Genomic DNA, 20,344 nt, shown 5'->3' on the forward strand with positions numbered 1-20,344 from the left:
TGTGCATGTGCGACTCCCAGCAAAGTTAGTATAGAAGTGAGATGTCTCACTCTGTAGCTAAAACAAGTGATGTCTCATTCTGGAGCTAAAACAGAGACCTAAACACACAGGGTGAAAACAGGATCTGCAGAAATGTGGAGTACAACAAAAATATGTTTTTTGAAAATGAAACCAGTAAACCTATTCTGGTACTACCTCAAAATACAATTATTAACCTGAAAATGAGCTTAATATGGGCACTTTAAGTATCTTAGAACCCTGATCACGCTTCGGTGACCATCTCATTCATAATCAATTAAGAGCCAAACCTGATTCTAGGTCAGGGTTCCATTCCATTTAGGGCAGGGGTCTACAATGTGTTTGGAGCCAATGATCTCTGAAAGAGTGATGGAGCAGGGACCCCCTACTACAGATATCGTATAAAATGAAGTTGCATTTTAAACTGGGCCTTAGAAAACATGTAGGGTGGCCAAAAACCTTTATACATACCTTTTTTTTGCATAGAGTATTAAGCTTTTAATATAACCTAAAAATTGTTGGCACGGTTTTATAAATCATGTTTTAATGTTAAACATTTATATGGCATAGTGAATCCTTAGGATTACCTGTGACTGTGGATGGCAGTAACCCTATAATCAATTTTATATTTCATAACATGTTAGATGTATGTCAAGACTTTTTAATTTTTGACAAAGCTTCAAAAGTAAGACTAATTTGGAGCCCCCTGCATAGATCACCTGTTGAGGATCCCTGATTTAGGGTCATTGAGAAAACATATGAATGGAGTTCTTCCAACCAGTTAACACACACTGCAGGAAATTCTGAATCTAATGTCTTCTTTAAATCCAAGAAGTGACCTAAGAATTGGTTAATTTCTGTGTCCTACTGCTGGCTGCCTGGACAGGATACACATATGAAGTAATGATGATGCAGTCTTGTGCTGCAGGCCAGCCACACCAAACCTGGCTCTAGCCTTGATAGCAAACACATGAGGCAGTGGGGATCGTCCATCTGTGTCTGTAGCCTGGCATTTTAACCTGTGTTCTGGCTGACAGGTGGCACTGCTTCGCCCCAGCGAACACAGAGATCTGGGCTATTTTTTGCTTCGGTGACAGGAGACGGTGACGCCGGGCAGCTGATGGACCAAAAAGTGTCGCAGATTAAACTAGTCCTGACATGCAGGGAACAAAGGGTCCTCATAACCCATGAGTTGCTGGTAACAATATGTCAAATCACTATATGTAATGTGAAAGACGTCATGCATGGTGACGAACTAACATCATCACCTGATCCTGCAGTTTCCCTCTGTTCTACAGAGCGGTTTGAGATCTTTCAGCTAATTTTTTGGTTTTCTTTTGTTTTGAAGTTTTCTTTTTAGCTCTTTTTTTGTTTTTTTTAAACAATGGGTCGGTTTACTACCAGTGCCTCACCAAATAACAGACAGACAAGTTAGCGACTAGCTGGAGAACATAGTTCACAATTTATTAGCTACGAGCCAAAATTTTAAGTTAGGAGTTATTGGAGACAAATCCTACAGATGGTAAAATAAATAAATAAAAACACATCCAAATAATACTGGCATATCTTTAAAGCAATCACAATCGTCATGGGCGGCGCTAAGCTGCAAACAGAGCGGCTGTAAAATAGTCGTGCGAGAGAAGACTCGGGTTTGACAGATAGTCTAGCTAGCTGTCTCAATTTTCCATCCAGAGATCTGAAGAGCAGACAACCATAGTCCTCATCAATCCACTGAGTAAGAAAGCGGAAGGAAACTGACATCTGTGAAAGGACAAGCATCGGCGGATTTTCCTGCAACACCGGAGCAATCCCGGAAATGGAACATCAAGGATATACAGTAGACCAGTGTTGTGCATATATCTTGCTTTTGCTGCCACCAAGTGGCCAAAACAAATGTTGCAAGTATTTACTAGTTTTTTTTCTGGCTAGTTTGGGACACACACATAATGATCTATTGTGCCTGATTAGAAAGAATTCATTTCTAATTTTTTACACATTTTTATACAAAAGCCAGCACTTGAACAATCTGAAAATGATCTACTTTGTCCTTTTTTGGCAACATGTTGAATGCTGTCTGCTTCTTGATCATTTCTTCTTCTTCTTCTTCTTGGGAACAAGGCATCTCAAATGTATGTTGTTGCCCCCCCCCCCCCCCCCCCCCCCCCCCCCCCCCCCCCCCCCCCCCCCCTTCCCAAACTGAAACTGGGAACAATTTTCTGTGCAGTTGTTTCTAATTGTCAGCAGAACACATTGTTTTTCTGTTGTTGCTCTCCCAAGAAATAAATAGTAAATCTGTTTTTCATTGTTTGTGTTCAAAGTTCTAAATGGATGCACTTCTTAAAGGGTCTACATGGCTGCAGTTTCATACACAGGTAGGAGAAGTTATGGAAGACACTTTAATCTACTTGGAGTAGCGGATGTGGAGTCTACATTAACAGAAAACCATATTAGATTAAAAATAGCTTCCCTTTCGGAGATTATCTAAACTTTCACTCCCATTGACGTTATGGCTAAGCAGGCTAAAGTCTAAAAATCAAAGCTTTTGTGAAGCCAAAGAAGAAGAGCTCAAAAGGCCGTGCATGTTTCTGTTTTCCAGACTCTGCAGAAGTTACAAACCGGATGGTCAATTTTAGCAGAGCCCCCATGCTCTGGTGTTGTGACAGGTGTCTGCCGAAAGGCTCCTTAGAACCTTCAAAAACATCCTGATCTCTCCCTTTGAACCAATGGGCTGACATGAGGGTAGACAAGAGGCTACTTGCAAACTCCAGTTATCTCATGGTTAAATTGTTTTTAGTGTAATCGGGAGACAAATACCATTTACCTAGCCCCAAACTACCCCCTGCAAAAACCCATTATGAAATAATGAATGACGGTCAACAGATGAGCAAAGAGGGCTAGACGGGGGTTGACCTGAAGGTTTAGGTGTGCCTGTGGTCAGAGCAGGCATGGGGAATATTTATAACCCTCTTAAAGAACGGGGATGGCGGCAGCAAGACGGTGGGAAGGCTTTTCTTGGTTGGACACTTGTCACTCCCGGGAAAGATTGACATGCATTGCTGAAGCCCCGTGTCTCGGCTGCCAATACCACCAAGGTGGCTGTTGTGCAGCACTTCAATGCTGTCTCCTGTTGTCGCTCTAGCACCTGTGGGATCTCTTCTGAGAGCTGCTTGGTCTGAAACTGGACTTGGCTACTACTACAAACTGTCTCCATGTATCTCAGTGCGGCAAAGTTTAGTTAAGTGTTTGTAAATTGCACTTCAAATACTTCCAGATATTATAAAATGTGTGTTTTCAACGCATTTTCACTGTAACAGTTTGGCTAAGGGAGCTTTCCCAGAGTGGTAGACCCTGTTTCAGTCTTAGACTGTTAATAGTAATGGACAGAGCACGTGTGACGTTACCCATTGGTATGTGGAGATCTGCCGTTCCAGGCGCAGCCATCCTGGTTACGGATGTGACGAATATAGACGACACGGAGGATTGAGAGAGGATCCCTTACACTCTACGTTATGTTACACACTTCCAGTGGCAATCACATCATAGCCACACCCTAAAATACCCCCTGCTTTATCGTCGGTTTTAAAATCAACGATCAGCGATTGAGACCATACACTAATTATGAAAATGTTTACCGAGGTAATATATCAAGTCAGAAGGGGATCACTTTGTCACAGACTTCCACAGAAACCGACCTCCTTTTGCAACTGCATGTGTCGCTCCCTGCTGGAATTCAGATAGAATGCAGGTTTGAGGCACTTTGCATTTGCAGCATTTTACCAAACTGGATGCTTTGTCCATTAATATTAACAGTCTATGGTTTCAGACCATGCTGAGTAAGACTTTCCCTGTTTGCTAAGGCAACACATGTGCTTGTGTCATTCCCTGATAACAAAGGAGAGGTTAAACAAGAAGCTAAACGAGTTGTTTGATAATGGGAAATATGCATATTTGCTATCTTGCCGAGAATTAGATGAGTTGATTGATTCCACTCTCATATCTGTACTTTAAATATGAAGGTACCACCAGCAGCTGGCAAATTCAGCATAAAGACTGAATATAAAGGGTTGAAAATCAGCACAATCTACTAGCTAAATGCTGGTAAAATATGTGGCTGGTAAAATTTATACGTTCACTATCCATTTCGCTGGTAGACAAAAAAGTTCATTTTGAACCCTGCCTACAGGGAAACCGTTAGCCTGTCTCTGTTTAAATGTAAGCTCACTAAACACTGGTGTAGGGAGCAATGTGTTACAGAAGCAACACAGTAATACAATGCATTACTTGTTTAATTTCGGTAATATTACAATCTAAGTTACGAATTTTTATAACGCATTTTAACGCAACATTTAGCTGTTTGTTGTTGAAAGAATTTACCAACAATGCAAAACATTTCTTACCAGGGAAAAAAAGAAGCTGTGAGGGTTGGTTACTGTTGCTGTATTCAATGGTTGAGATGACTGCAGAGACAGATACATTTGTGAGAAGGAAATTAATTTCTGCAGGTAATACGCTGTGTTGAAGCAAGCTGTCCTGTCTCTGTTCCCATGGTCAGAGACAGAACTAGACAAGGTAGGGACAACATCCCTGTCCCAACAGGTGACGGTACGTCAGCGTGGACAGCAGTGTGTCCGACATGCGGGCAGATAGAAACATGTCTGGAATTAATGTTTAGGCTAGTTACACATAATATCACTGCATTTTATCAGCTGTGGAAAGTAACTATGTCGTACTTCAATACAACTGTAAGTTACTTTTAATTAAGTATTTTCATTTTCTCCAACTTCTCTATTTTTATGGCTTTAGTTACTTTGCGTATTCCTATTCATTATTCAACATATTATGAATAATCTATGATGTATTAAATTGGATATAGAGGAGACTTTATTGATCCGATGGTGAAATTCACAAGCTACCTGCAAAGAAGTCAAACTTCTGCTGTTATTTTGGTGAAAGTAACTCAAAAGCAATGCATCGAAGTGTAAAGCATTACAATTCAGAGACAGTAATATTGTAATTTAACTAATTACTCTTAGATAACAGTATCTAGTAATCTTAAATGTTTTACATTTTGGAAGTAACTTGCCAGTAGTTTTACAGACATGAGACTGGAATCTATCTTCTCATCAATCTCTCTGCAATAAAATTAAACAAAGTTTGAACTTTTTCTTTGAGTGCTTTTAATTAATTAATGTAATTAGTCTTTTCTTAAATGAACGGTGAATTCAGCGGTTACGGTGAATATTGTATTATCCCAAGAGATGAAAGTATATACAGTTCTTCCGATGATTCATGAGGTTTCAAAACGCAACAATGATTTTCTTCATAACGTTGTAAATTTCTAGCATGATTGTTCAACACTTTCTGCCTACGTAAAGATTATCATCATCAGCGCTGGCTTCACTTTACACGGAAAATATACGTGATCAGGCATAAATTACTCGCAGCCTAATGGTATCACTGGAGATAAGAGGGAACGTGCCTTTCAAGCCATTCTCTCAACCCTCTCGAGAAATAAAAGGGGATTTTGTATGAGGAACATTGTAGTAAGCAAGCATAAAGCCACTCTCTGTTCCACAGCCAGCTCCTTAGAGAATTCACGCCAGAGGATCAGCTCCAGAGATGAAAGTGAGGTCAAGGTGGCTTTTTTTTCCTCTCCTCCCTAGATCAGGCTCTCCTCTCCTCTCAAACTGAGAGCAGACAGAGGTCTGGAAAATGATGGACAAATGAAGTCTTAAAAGAGCTGTCTTTGTCAAGTATTGTCCAAGTTGAGCCCGGTTGTCTGAATGAAAACACTTTTCTTTTAACCAGCATGTGATTATTAGTTTTCATAGCCAATAATTATACCATAGCATTTGTCTGTGATCTCTATTGTGTATCTTGTGGTATAATATGTAGTGCTGTGCCTAATGTAGGTAATGTAGGATCTTTCAAAAACCTGTCAGAACAAACAATGCAGATATCTTACTAAATCCTCATACAAAACATCACTATTATACATAAGATTGACTACTACTTTTCATTTTCACACAGAACAAGGTCAGTACAGTGCTGAATGACATACCTACTTTTATGTGTCAGTGGCAATACGTTAATATTTTCTTGCTTTGTCACGCTTGCAGGGTTACATGCTGGATGTGTACTCCTCTGTGTCTGAAAACATATTATATAATATTTATCCCCTTTGCAAAGGAAATGCTTCAGGTTTTTGTTTGAGATGTGTTTCACCATACAAAAAAAACAAGAGTTAAATACTCTGATTGGCATGTACCCCTAAATTAAAGCCTAAGAGTTTGCATGTCCATACAGTGAAGCCACTATACTTCGAATGTCCTCTGAATTATTTAGCATTTATTTACTTTGGAAAATACAAAATCTTTCTTTGTCCCCTTCAATGAGAAATACGTAAAAAAAAAAAACATCTGAATACTTTGGGATGTTAATCTAACTTAACAGGTTAGAACGAACAGGAACAGACAGCAGCAAAGAAGCCGGATTGGAACATTAATTGCATTCACAGGATAACCAGCAGAACGTCTTCATCTTACTCAGCACATTTCTTCTTTTCTTGTACTCATTTTCTTACTGCCAGGCAAGTGATTACTAGATATAGTCAAATTCAAGTACAGACACAGCACTGGTTCCCAAAGCACTGTTAATTGATGATGTTAAGGAAAGCATAACCTTAAACTCACCTTTAACGTTCATAATTTATGATGCTGCAACCTGTGATTTTGGCTGCATCGAAATGACGGGACTTTTTGAAAAGTTGATAGACGGGCTTGTTTTTGTGGGTTTGGTTGACTTCTGCCCGACATGTGCAAAACTAATTACACACACACACACACACACACACACACACACACACACACACACACACACACACACACACAAACCCCTTCGTTGGTGCAGCTGAAAAATGAGAAGTGAAGGAAAGAAAACTTGATTTCCATGAAGGAACAATGTTATATGTGTTTCCTGCACATAACGAATGATGAGAGACCTCACCAGATTTTTTTCAATTGAAATGATGTTTCGGGATACTGTTCAAATGCACTATCAACTAATCAGGCATTGTTTCAAGAGCCATAGCTGTGAAATCGGCCCAGAAGGCTTCACAACAAAAAGTCACACATGAGGCAACACCTCCCTGTGCAGTGTGTGTGTTCCTCCTCTGTGCCCTCTCTCCACCCCATATGACCTGCAAGGAGACTTTCACTTTCCCCGCACACTCCCAAACTTCCTTTCAGCCCAAACTCCCCCTTCACCCTGGACTCCCCTGGCCCCTCTCTCCCTTCATTCCCATGGTCCCTTTAAACTCTGCAAACCACCTCATTGCATACACACACACACACTCACACACGCTTACATAGATCATAGTTTCAGCTATCAACTGCTCTGTATTCCACCATCTGTTCTCCCAGCTGTTGCCCACTCTCTCCCCACTCGACACATCTTTACGTGCTGCTGACACGCACACAGGACAGAAATTACCATTGTGAAATTACACAGTGCTGTGTCTGCTAATTAGAGACAGAGGCAGGTTTAGTGTCTAGGCAGTTTGCAGGTAGGGTCAGTTGTTAACCTGGTCACGGAGACCTATTAGTCTCCCTCAGGATGATATTTGGCAGATGCTTACTGATGAGCTATTTACCTAATGAGGCACACTCAACCAACCGTGTCGGAGGTTTCAAATCAAGGAGAATGCACTTACAGTAGGCACTCAAAAGCACATTTTTTATCATGTCTACCGGCTGGTTACAAGACAATATTTTGTTTCATGCTCTACCGACCGTAGTTCCTTTCCTCTTCTTCCATCCACTTTCCTGTTGCTTTTTCTCTTTAACCAGTCCGGTTGACTTTGGCTTCATTCTGGTTCCGAGAGGCTTAAAGTTTCCACACATCCCATATTTACAAGCTGTTACTGTACTGCAAAATGTTAACCTGAAAGATAATATGCTCTCCGACCAGCACATGGTGTTTAAATTAGGAACTTCCAGTGACACCCCCAAGCCCAAATTAAGTACAAACTCCCAGCTGATAGCCATAGCAACGCCGCGTGAAACTGCCGTGACATCATTTTCAACCCAAGACTGCTGGATGCTTTCATCAGCAACGATTTCTGCACTTCGTCAATTTGAGGCGTAGCGTAGCCTACGGCCTGGTTTTGTGTACTGACATTTTTTTTTATCTGGGCTGAGTGAATAACACAATTGTTGTCACTATGACGGAAGCTTTGCTTTTTTTAAATTTTGCAGGATCTCTTCTGAGACACAACGTTTCTCTCTGAAAAAGAGTGAATCGAGTTACGTAGAGCTGTGCAGTACCATGCAGCGAAATAGCGGCATAGTTTGCAGAATGAGTAGGATTTTTCGGTTGCAGTTTGTAAACACGACTTTCAAAATTGGCCACTCACCCTGGCTCAACAAGGGTGTGGATGCTCGACAGTGGGTGAAAGCCAAACCCCAGATTTGCTCTCACTTTGGAACTAGCTTTGCTTTGCCAAGCTATACTTGTGTTTATTCTGCACTGTGTCCGCCATTTTTGTAGCCTACTCTTGCATGCATGCTTTCAATCAGGCATTTGATCACGTTTTTATTGAGGTAGACAGCTAAAAACGTCCTGAACTACAAAATGAAATAATAAAATACAGGCAAAGGGCAGGGTCTCTGCAGAAACAGACACATGCCTACACTTACAGTGGGCCATACGTGTGATGAATGAGAGAGATTCTTTTTAGTCTATACATTTTTTTAGGAAAATGCTTCTTATTGTGCCTTTAAAGAAAGCATGTTATCTATTGCTTCTAAACTATTTTTATTATCATTTTTATTACAGTAAGACGTCAAGCTAGAATGGATATGTGCTGTTCGTGCATTATGTAATATTTGATCATATGGTAGGACTTTGTCTGTGTCCATGTGCTGGTCTGATCTGAATCCTGCCTGGTATTCTGAAACTCCATCATTGTCTGAAAACACTGGTCCATTGACTGCCATGCTGATTCTGGCTTCATTGCAACACTTCTTTGGCCATATCAATGGCTAAATTATGAAACTGTGGAAGGGGAATACCACATGTTTCAGGAGGCGGTCAGCATACACTCAACTGCGTCTGCTCATTCCTCAAGAGAGTAAAAAGAGAGGTGATCTGATTCTGATTATCGGACACCAGTCCTTCGGGCCTAACATTATGATGCTCAGTGCACAATGGACTGATTAGTACACATCTGGACATAAAAAAGAAAAGAAAATTCATCTTGAAAAGTTTGCTGTAAATCTGCATGCATACTTGGGTGAAGTAATTTTATGGTATAATATAGTGAAAAGCTTTATAGAACCTTTTTGCTGCATGAGAGCCCCTATATCAATAATTTCATCAAGGTTTTATCAATTAGACAGATTTTTGGATTCAAACTTTCCAGAGAGTTTATCAATCAGCAAATGGCAAATGTTCTAGAAGAAGAAAGATAATATGTAAGCCTCCAACGGCAATGTCAAGGCTTTGCTACAAACTGATCATGTCATTATTTTGTTCATGATGTTGATTCACAGTCTTGTCAGAGAACCAGCATTTCAACATTTTTGTTTCCTGGAAGTGGGAAAAAACATCTGGTCGAAGCATTGCTATCCCGAGATGCTGGCTGATGGCAAAGCCAGCAAGAGAGAGAGAGAGAGGGTGGATCCAGTGCAAAGTGCTTCCTCCTCTGAGACAACTGTCTTTGATGAAGAGGGGGAAGTGAGTTTGACCCACTGCTGCAGAAACACACAGACCTCTGTGCCTTGTTTGGAGGCACCACAAAATGAATGCTCTTTATTAGCCTTGCTGTTTATAGTGGCTAGTTGGCTCGCTTTGAGTTTCCATTTCACTTTGACCTCTCGTGTATTACTCCTTGTTTGGGCATTACGACTGTTCACTGTCAACTGTCTTTTTGCTGTTTTCTGGTTAAGAAACGCTGTGTGCTCCACCTGGGATTAGAAGCAGAAACTGCTCTGTCTCCTAGTAGCATCCCCCCAGTTTCCTAAACTTCAAACCATATGGACTCTGTGTCCATCCAAGCTGAGCGGAGCGAGGTTGTGGATGTCTGAAGATGGATGCTGGGGATGTGGGATGAGGGGGGTGGGGGGGGGATCCACAGAGCTCGGTTTGTTCTATGTTAATGGTTTATGCCTGTTCTGGAAAGGTGGAAGTGGGTTAGAGCCTTCTTGTTTTAAAAAATTGATGGGAGAGATAAAGAAAGGAAACCGACTAATTTTCAAGGAGGAAACACAGTGGTGTCTCATTCAGACATGGTTACAGAGAAACAAAGAAGGGTTATTTCAAACTCTAATCAGTGCCAGAGCAAAATAAATTATGGTAAACACAACAACAGTTTGTGGCCCTAATAAACATCTGTTTTTGTAGATCTTGTGATTGGACACAATGCAACAGCTAGAGCTAGTGCAAAAGTCATAATGCTTCAAACTACATGAAATGCTACCCAACCTGATACACCCTCTTAACATTTCATATTCTCAGACCTGCTCAGGATTATGTCACATGGTGGTCTGTAACATAATTGCTTTATTTGATTTTACGTGAGTAGAAATCCAGTTAATTATTTTGGATGATGGCCAAAGAAAATGAAGTCCACCGCTGCCACATTGCTCTGGACAACACAGTGTATGTACTGCATGTTTAATTTGTATGATTTCACACCAAACCCAGGCATTCTCAAATGATCATTTGCATCATCTTTGAACATTTGAACCCTATTGAATCATTATTCAACCAAGCAATACCCAAAAGACTTTCTCATATACTTGATCTTCATACTGCCAAGATTCAAATAAACTTGTGCTGTGTCTAATCATACTTACCCCGTTCCCTTGCTAAGAAAATACACTCTTAGATAAGGATGCACTTTTAGGTATCTGTGTGCAAAGACTGTTTAGTGAACAAGTTTTAGAAGCAAAATAAAGTTGTGTAGTCTAGTCCTGATATGAGTCAGATACTCTTGCCATTAGGTTATGCCAGAACAATAGTGCCTTGCCATGCAGCATCTGACAGATTTGCTTGTCAGCAAATAACATGACGCTGCACCAGCTGATCTCTTCTATTTTTCTCCGACGTTATTTCAGTGAACTAGTTTGGTATGTCTCAAGTTTCTGTTTTTAGCAAGAAAGTTAATGTTGACTTGTAATCAGAAGATCCTCTCTGCAGAGTACGGTTATTTTGAGTATTGTAGGTCTACCTGCATTAATACAGTCATCAGAGTAGACAAAGGGCATTGATGAACACAAGCCACAAGTCTATCCCTGATGTCACGAGCCTGTAAATGGTGAAATCTAACACCACCAGCTGGAAGGAGTTGTGTTAGGGTGAATACAGATCACCTTGGATCAGTGCAAGTCAAGGCACATAGCACAAACCAACGCCTGGGGGAAAAGACGCACAGAGCTGAATCTACTGTTGTGTTGGAGACCACTCAGTCAAGCACTGACTCTCTGTATCGCACATAGAAGTCGAGTTAACACTGCTGCAATCCGAATAGTCGCTCTCCAAGCCAAGTTTTCTATGCAACTGTTGCGCGTATCCACTTTGGATAGAAATAGCCTGATCACTGCGCGCCGCAGAGCGCAAAGGATCTGAGAAGCTCTGGTTTGAACGAGTGGGATAGATCTCTCCTTCGGACTGCAAAAGCTACGATGAGGAAATTCTGAGGTGGCAGAACTCATCCGTCCACTTTAAGCTTCCTTTGGCTGTTACCAAAGGGTTAGCCCATGAGCAGGTATCCTCTTGAGTGTGATTCTGTTTTTACCCAGATCTCTGCTGCCTGGACAAATGCATACAAATGCATTTAGGAGCTCAACGGACAAGGAGTGGACACGTTTCCGCGGCAGCAACGTAAGTGGCCATTTGGTTTAATAGTATGCAGATGTTTGGCTACCTATGCAGATTTGAAACTGTTCTTAGAACAGGTTTTCGTAAAAAAGGCAACTTGGGGACGTATTTCTGTTCTGTGCGTCTTTCTCTGACACGGGCGCCAATTGACTAAATAAAGTCCCTACAGCTAAACGTTTTAGCAACCAAAACGTGACTGACGATACAGTATTTTCATTCAGCCAATTCAGTATACATTGAAATCATTGGTTTTTATCATTAATGCTTTTCCTGTAAGGATGTTCTCAATTAGATCCCTTTGTTTCTGCTAACTTTTCATTTTGAAGTACAATTGCACATGTGGACTTTGAAAGGATGGAATATTTACTGTGAACTTCTCTTTTATTCTCTGTTGATCTTGATAAATGTAGCTGACATCAGCTGAAGTAGTGCCTGTAAGTGCACATGCATTGACTTTGAACTCACCACAGGAACATGCAGCCTGGAATCTCCTACATTTTGTTCTGAATAACATGTGGCCAACTGCTGAACTCTTTTTACTTGTCTTTCACTCACATGGCTATGATAAGCTGAGAAATAAACACTGTAAATGGTTTGGAAGCAATTATGCATACTCAGCATGACAGTGATAAATCCTTTTTATGAGAATATACAAGCACAAGAGCAACTGTCAAGGACTGGAAGACCTAAACGACCTAAAAAAATGAATCAAACACTGTCCGTGTTTAGGTTTCAAATAGGAAAAATAATCCATTGCCTTTACACCTAAACATTCCTCATGGAAGTGTTTATTATTGACATCCTGCATGCAGGTTTTGTTGTCCTGTTACATTCAGCTGGGACTGAGGATCTACAGAAATGTGCATGCCTCCATAGGCTACTCAACAGGAAATATATTTTCTTTTATCAGAAGTGAGTCCAAGTTGTCTGTAATCTATTATGAATTCCTTCCAGATAAGATCTTAAAAGAACTGAGCTCACAACCCATTCTATTGGTCTCTGCTGATACTGTGTGCTCAATGCAAAACAAAATGGACCTGATATACTAAGAGATCCTTTTTTGTAATTGAGAGTGAAAATGAGAGCCTTATGGGAGAGCTGCATTGACTGAGAACAAGTGTGGCCTTCCTTGAATTAACACGGAGAGTTAGTGTGCATGCATCAGTGGTTAACTGGCTCCTGAGCTCCAGACAATCACCCACTGTTGCAAGAATTGTTGCTCCATTGCTGCCGGGGGTTGGACTGTATAGCTGCAGAGACTCACAGCTGTACCCTTGCTTGAGGGCATGCTGTTTCCTCAACTCTGCCTGTTAGTTCCTTTTATAAGTTGATGATGCATGTTTCAGGAAGTGGGGATTTACAAGATGTATTCTCTGTTTTTCTGAACATAGATTTAAATTAGGAAGGTATAGGCATAACAATCACTGGCAGGAGGCTACTGCAGGTAGACCTTATTTATGTGACAATGTAAATACAGTTTTTTTAGTTTTTTTTTTTTTACAGATTTTAGGGGTCCTCCCTCAAAAAAAAGCTCATATTTTTCAACAGAGAAAATGCAATTTCACATCATTTTAAACCCTTATTATTACCATATGTGTGTATAAAACATTGAAGCTAGAGCTTGATGATACATAAATAACCCTCAAAATGCTCAGAGAAAAGTTGCAGACGTCCACTGGGGACTAACTACAATCATTAGATACATTCTTTTAATTACATTCATTCGACTAAGGTTGTACCCAAAATGGCTCGGGTGCTGCACCTAAGCCTTACAGGAAAATCCCTAAAATATCAATAAACACACTCTTCTTAATTAACTGAGCCACAAACTAGTCTATTTTGAAGATAGAAGTGACAATGTTTTCCATCTCACTTCTAACCAACCCTGACTCTTGTCATTACATACAAGTACAGACATTGTAGCTCACCACGGGGCCATCATCACACTTACTGTAATGACCTTTAATATGGCCTCACAGCTTTTGTTGTGTACTTTAAGCCAAATAGTCTGTATTGTCTTGGCCAATAAGAGGTAGATGAGCTCAGTTGAATCCTGGGTGGTAGAACATTAAGCTTAAAAGAGCAGTGTCTCAATGACTGGTATCTAACCATGCAGCTAGTTTTAAACACTAGTTATATCTTCTGAGAACTTTGCCACCACCCCAGAATTCCAGCCACTAGAGCCAGTCTCACAATGAGCTTTCCTTAGTATGTGCCATTTCTGAGTCTGTAGCTTTTGAGAAGGGGATGGGGGGGAGGTGGAGGCTGGGGCTGTGGCCTTGATCAACTGCCACTTTGCTAGTTTGAAAGCCATGATGTGTTTCTCTCATGGGTGGGCCAAATTCTCTGGGCGGGCAAAGCAATGAAAGGGGAGGTAACCTCTCCCCTTATGACCTCATAAGGGCCGAGATTCCAGATTGGCCCATCTAAGATTTTGTTTCTCAAAGGCAGAGAAGGATACCCAGGGCTTGGTTTATACCTATCGTCATGTCTAGCCACTAGGGAACCAAATGCAGGCTGGGGGAATGCATAGTAATGTTAAAAGACCTCATGAAGTGAAATTGTAATGCCATGAGACCTTTAACTTTGACAGCAAGAAAAAATGTCCACGTTACTCAGGCAAAATTACAGTCCTAACTGTGACCGTTTCTATTAGGATTATTGGATTTTCAGCCCATGGGGAAGCTTGTTGAAAGGCTCTGCTGAGGTGGAAGAATATGTTGTTTTTTCTTTTGCCATTATTTGTATGAACTGACAGCTGTGAAACTGATTCAAAACCTAAAAAATATAAATGTGTATTCTCACCCATTAGCAAAAATAATGAATGGTGGAATGACAGCTTGTCCACCTTGATGCAGTATACTCACCTTCTACACACCGGTGCCTGTAGATATATTTTGGCCTGTCTGTGTGAGTGAATGTATTTAACCCTCCTAACATCTGCATGTCCCGCCACAACAGGTAAAGGGCAAACTATTAAAAGCTGGTAGAAGTTTACTCACAGCCCTTTGTCCGCTCACTGTCTTGTGGACTAAGTCAATCTTTACTCTGGTCCGCAGTGACCTCTTGACTCCATCTGAGTGAGCACAAACATGCACCACACTCGGCTCTTTGCCAATTAAGAAGCATCCGGACCTGAAATACCAGTCTTAGAAAATTATATTTATACTTATATTTTTATCCAAGAGTTGTTTGCGTTAGTTTGGAAATGTGCCCAATATAAAAGTATTTCAAGAGTTGGCCAGAGAGAGATCTTTAAGTGGTCCAATTGAAACCTGGAAAGTTGTTGTCCTGATCATTTTTTGCTCATGGCCATTTAGACATGAGAAGGATACAAGCTCACTTGGTGCTTCCATAATGAAGTAATTATGTTCAGGACACAGGTGCTAAAGTGGAAACACGGCCAGTAAGAACAGATATTGGCTGCAGAACAGTCACTTGCTCATGTCCAGGAATGTTTTGGTCGGGATTGAGAAGCGAAGCAAGCATGCAGGAACAGAACACCTGATTAGTAAGACACTCTGTTGAAATATCCGCTTGGTTTTAGCATGTGGACTGTGTGTGTGTGTGTGTGTGTTTGTGTGTGTGTGTGCATGCACGCACTTATGTGATGCTGGGTCTTAACAGGAACGATCTACTGTATATACGATGGAATTCGTCAGATGTCTACTTTATTTCTCTCACAGTTTATTGTCTTTGCAAAGGGACTTCTATTACGAGCTCCTGAGAGCACTGCATCACTGTATGTGTCAAAGTTTTTGCCTCATTTCCTCTGTTTTGAATTCCACTCCATTTAAAACTAGAGCTAAACTGAGCCACATTTTTTGCCAAGGGTGCATGGAACAGGGGAGGCTAGGCAATTGCTAAGGTCAAGCTCTATAAACCTTAATTCTCTGGATAATGACTCTATGTGGCGTACTTCTTACAAGAAATACATCTACTGTCGGGATATTCTGAACAATCCTTTAAAAGTCAACTGAAGGGATGGAATGTGATTAATAGCTTGGCATGTTGATACTAATGGATTTAGAAAATGGCCTGCCGTATTAGACATATAAACAGTGTACTGTCCGTGTCAATGCTCACAAAGTCCCTCTCTGACAGACATCAATGATGAAATTAAGAATATTTTTTCCCTCTCCTTATTAGGGACCGTAAACAGACCTTAAGTGACATTGCTCTATTTGCCAAGCCATATCAAGCACTTACCTCTCCATTTGCCTCGCAGCCTTTTCCCTCAGTTGAATGAACCATTGTTAGGCATCCAAGCAAATTGTGAGGGGAGAAAGGCAATATCTGTTACTGTAGGAATGATTCATTGCAGAGGGGAGTTTTAAGTTGTGATTATTTATAGTCTTGACATGACACCCACTTCCCACATAGTGGTATTTCCCTTAGTCAACAGAGCAGTGTTTGGGGAGCTTTGTCTTGCTTTCAGTGGTCTTTTCCATTAACTGCAAAGGCTGGAAAGCATGTCATAGTGTGCTGTGACTTAGACAGGGCTTTACCACAGGGTTTAATAAAGAAACGATTAAACCGGTGGCTCTGCAAATATATGTAGCCTGGGTATGAAGAAGTCGGTTCAGTCGCTTCCTTCCTCCTGTTTGCATACAACTAAATAAAAAGCTTAAGATATGTTACACAAAGCTCGCCAACTGATGCTGTGACCGATGTTGGTAAATGTAGGGTTAAGGTTCTTACTTCACTGTAATTGTGCTGAAGTGATGACCTGCTTGTTTTGGTGGCGGAGTGTCACGGATGCCTTAAATAGGCCTGATCACAGAGACTGTGTGACAGACGGGCAGAAAAAAACTGTCTGAATCAGCATCAGATGGCCCCATTTGACACTCCAAAAGAGAATGTTAAGTGTTACTGTTTAGTTAGGTTTTCTCCTTTCTTTTTTGGTCTACTTTTAAATCCTGCCAACTTATAAGGAGAACCAGCTACTCATTGGCTTCATAAATGTCAGTTGTATTCTCTCCCAACAGATGAATACTTGTAATCATATATTCCTCCCTTACTTTTCCTTTTTTTTTTTTTTTTTTACTTTTGTCCTGCTTTGGGGATATCTCTGTGTTCCCGGCAGTGGAATTTTGCACCACTTTCTCAATGGGGAACAGGTGACAGGCACAGCTCATAGTGTTTCTACTTACACTCAATCTTTTTCTTTTTTGTCTTTTCTCTTGTTGTCTTTTTCCCTCCTTCTCTTTCTCATATCTTTTTCTCTGTCTGCATCTGTTTCTCTTTGTTTTTGCTCAAGTATGCAGGGCTGCAGTGCTTAGGGAAAACAAATATGGCTGCCTGTCTGTGGCTTTCCATCAAACAGCGCCACACAAACACAGTAGCCTCTTTGCTGTTTTAATCTGGTCCTCAAAGGCCATTAAGGAGAGATGTTTGTAGGATGGCTACCATGTTGTTTGTAGCCATCACACTCACATAACAATCCCTGAAGGTTTAAAGTGACAGCAGCCTGTGATTGATAGCATTCTTACATAACTGCATATTAAAATAGCAGGTTTACCGTCTTCTGTCTTTTGTACTACCACCACACTGTGTTGGAAACCACAACAGTAGTTGCCAGAAGCCACTTCAAGTTATGTTAGCAGCTGTTACTATGTACAGGGCTGACGATGTGATTGATTTGGTTTGAATGTATAGAATATGCTTCGAAGCACCATGAATGCTCTGTGAAGTATGTTGTGGGCAATAGTTGTAGAAGAAAAGAGTTGACATGTCAGTGACTTGGACTAACATTTAATTTAAAAACATTTTATTTCCACAATTACAAAATAGATAGTATTTCATCTTTCAGTTTGGTTTGATTTATTTGGTAGTTTGACATGTGATAGATAGATAGATAGATAGATAGATAGATAGATAGATAGATAGATCTTATTGATCAATTAACTGATCATCAGAGGAAAACACGAAGCAAAAAAAAACTCCACCTCTTATGCTTATCTGTGGCATGAACAAATTAGTTTTGGTAAAGCTTGGATTCCTGTGACTTTAAAATACACATTCCCATTAAATCCAAAAGCTATGATAGGAATAAAGTATGGTTTAATGCTAAAAGTCATTAAACTCATAAAACTCAACACATTTTCTGTGGTTGGAGATGCTGCTCCATGCTCCATGCATTTAACAAACAGATTATGTTAAAATACAGAGCATTTTGACATAAAAATCTCATCTGAATAAGTGAAAACAAATGCCATTGCACAGTGGCCTGAGTTCCTTTACATTAATTTGGCTTTATGCTGTAGTACATGCTGCACTCTAGCTAAATGGTGGGCAGTGCCACCTAGAGGTGGGGTCAGTAAGGGTCAAAGGACGGAAGTTCCAGGAATGTATTAAAGTAAGGTCACAATATTCAGAATTAGTAACATACAATAGGTCTTAATATCTCATTGTGTGATTGGTACTGTTTGAAATAAAAAACAATTTTTCTAAAGTTAGTGAAAAAAGAATGTTTCTTTTTATTGTAAGTAATTGTAAGTTTGTTAATCTTCAGCTAAGCTTTTCCTTTATCCACTTTTAGGTGCATTATAACATTTTCAAAAAGCATTAGTAGCTTGTATGAAGACGTGGATTGAGCATTGCTTATACCCAGATCACTGTAATCATGTACATGGTATAAAAGGCTTTTCAGAATAAAAGCAGATATGAGCTAAATATTTTTTATATATATTATTATTATATATTCCAATTTCTCCTGTTTATTAGTAAAAAAAAAAGCTTGTTCTGCAACCTCTTTTAAGGGCTTTGCAACTGAGGATCGATAAAACAAGTGGAAGTTGAAGAATCTCAAAAGGCAGGCGTAAAACTTCTCTAACTCTTAAATTCCACAGGATGTGGAACGGCTGCGTCCCAGCTGCGTCCCAGCTCCGTCCCAGCTCCGGCGATCCGCAGCCTTCCGGAGCAGAAATGCAGAGCTTCTGTTTTTGTCGGACGCCAGAGAGCTCCGCAGCATTCAGCACTCGGCAGATAGTGTGGGATAGGAGGTCAAGCAAAGAAACCAATAAAACATACAGTTAACTTTCAAAATAAAGTAGAACGTGCTCACGGCGGCTGACATTTCCCTGCACTACACCTTGAAAACACAGTACAGAGTTGTTTCCCCTCTACTCCTCTGGGTGGAAACAAACTGTTGTTGTTTCTGTGGTTCTTTTGTACATGGATTTGCGAGATCTCGTGGGTCCTCGAGTCTTCAGCTGTCAGTCATGGTGGCAGACTTTCTGTAACAGATCTGGACCTGGTGGATGTTGATGGACGGTGGAGCACGGCGCCGACACGCAGCGGAGCCGATCCGCAGACGTTCCGCATCCTGTGGAATTTGGGGGTTAGCTGGGGCTTTTCACTCTCGGTCGTCATAGCTTTCCTCAGGCATGTTTCCTTGAACAGCATTCAATTGTTAATAATCAAATGGGCCTTCGAGACCACATCCATCATTGTCTGGAAACAATCAAACATCACACAATTGCTCCCTGCAAGACTTTTTAAGATGACTGTTTTTTTGGGGGCATTTTAGGCTTTATTTGTGACAGGACAGCCTAGACATAAAAAGGGGAGAGAGAGGGTGAATGGCATGGAGCAAAGGGCCGCAGGTCAGAATTTAACCTGGAGCTCCTGCATCAAGGACTGAGCTTCTGCATATAGTTGCGCACTCTACCAGGCGCCCCCATGCATGACGTTTAACTACAGTTCCAGACATAAAGATGTCAAAGTTCAAAGTCTTCGTAAACGCGGTCAGGTAGCCTTTAGAGGGGCTCCCGAACTTCTTTTTTTACATCTTCCAACAACTGATTTTAACCCAACATTGACTTGGGGTGAAAGTAACAAATACTTTCATTATGAATTAATCAAGTCAATTATTCAGATTAATCAATTCATTGTTTAGAAAGGTATAAACACAAAATGTAAAAGGCGCATCACAACTTTCCAGGGACCAATGTGTCCATCTGAAATAGTCTGTGTTATAACAATCCAAAAATAGCTATTGAATTAACAGTCTTATACGCTGAACAATTAATCAATTATCAAAAATTGCTTTTTGGTCAATAGACAACTTAACACTTTATGTTATTGTGTTTTTCCTGCCATGATGTATCAAAATGACCAATGCAAAAAAGTAAATTCTTCCATAAAGCTCATGCTTGTACCTTCAGTTCATATCTTGGCCATTCTATTTGCAGGAATATTTCCAACCTCCTCTGTCTCAAATAATTGCCCATGTATCATCACCTCAAGGCTCTATAACAGAGCGATCCAGCAGAGCCGAGATCAGAAAGTAACTGTGATGGTTTGCAAACCTTGCTCTTGTGGCATGTGGCAAAACCAAGTGGTATGTCACTGTTGGTTTTGGTATACACTTATATATAGTAACATATGTCACTTGTGTTCCAGTGACAAGTTGCAGGCCATCAACAATGTCAGCATGACTGAA

The 20,344-nt window shown here is 40.6% G+C and overlaps 1 protein-coding gene and 1 long non-coding RNA gene across 2 annotated transcripts in view; one reads left to right on the forward strand and one right to left on the reverse strand.

Annotated features, from left to right (window-relative positions):
• Positions 1 to 874: 874 nt before the first annotated feature.
• On the reverse strand, positions 875 to 4,802 carry LOC117951069. Its single transcript, XR_004658048.1, has 3 exons — positions 4,585 to 4,802; positions 3,881 to 3,887; positions 875 to 885 (listed from the first exon to the last, which is right to left on the reverse strand). It is a non-coding gene; the product is annotated as an uncharacterized LOC117951069 (long non-coding RNA).
• Positions 4,803 to 11,379: 6,577 nt separating this feature from the next.
• The window catches only part of LOC117951018 (collagen alpha-1(XXIV) chain), an 87,986-nt gene continuing 79,021 nt past the window's right edge, over positions 11,380 to 20,344 (forward strand). Inside the window, exon 1 of the mRNA XM_034882492.1 lies at positions 11,380 to 11,901. Coding sequence (XP_034738383.1) covers positions 11,849 to 11,901 — 53 coding nt within the window. The 5' untranslated portion in view covers positions 11,380 to 11,848. The remainder of the gene's footprint in view (positions 11,902 to 20,344) is intronic.

Source organism: Etheostoma cragini, chromosome 9, assembly GCF_013103735.1.
Source record: "Etheostoma cragini isolate CJK2018 chromosome 9, CSU_Ecrag_1.0, whole genome shotgun sequence".
In the NCBI taxonomy this organism is placed as follows: domain Eukaryota; kingdom Metazoa; phylum Chordata; class Actinopteri; order Perciformes; family Percidae; genus Etheostoma; species Etheostoma cragini.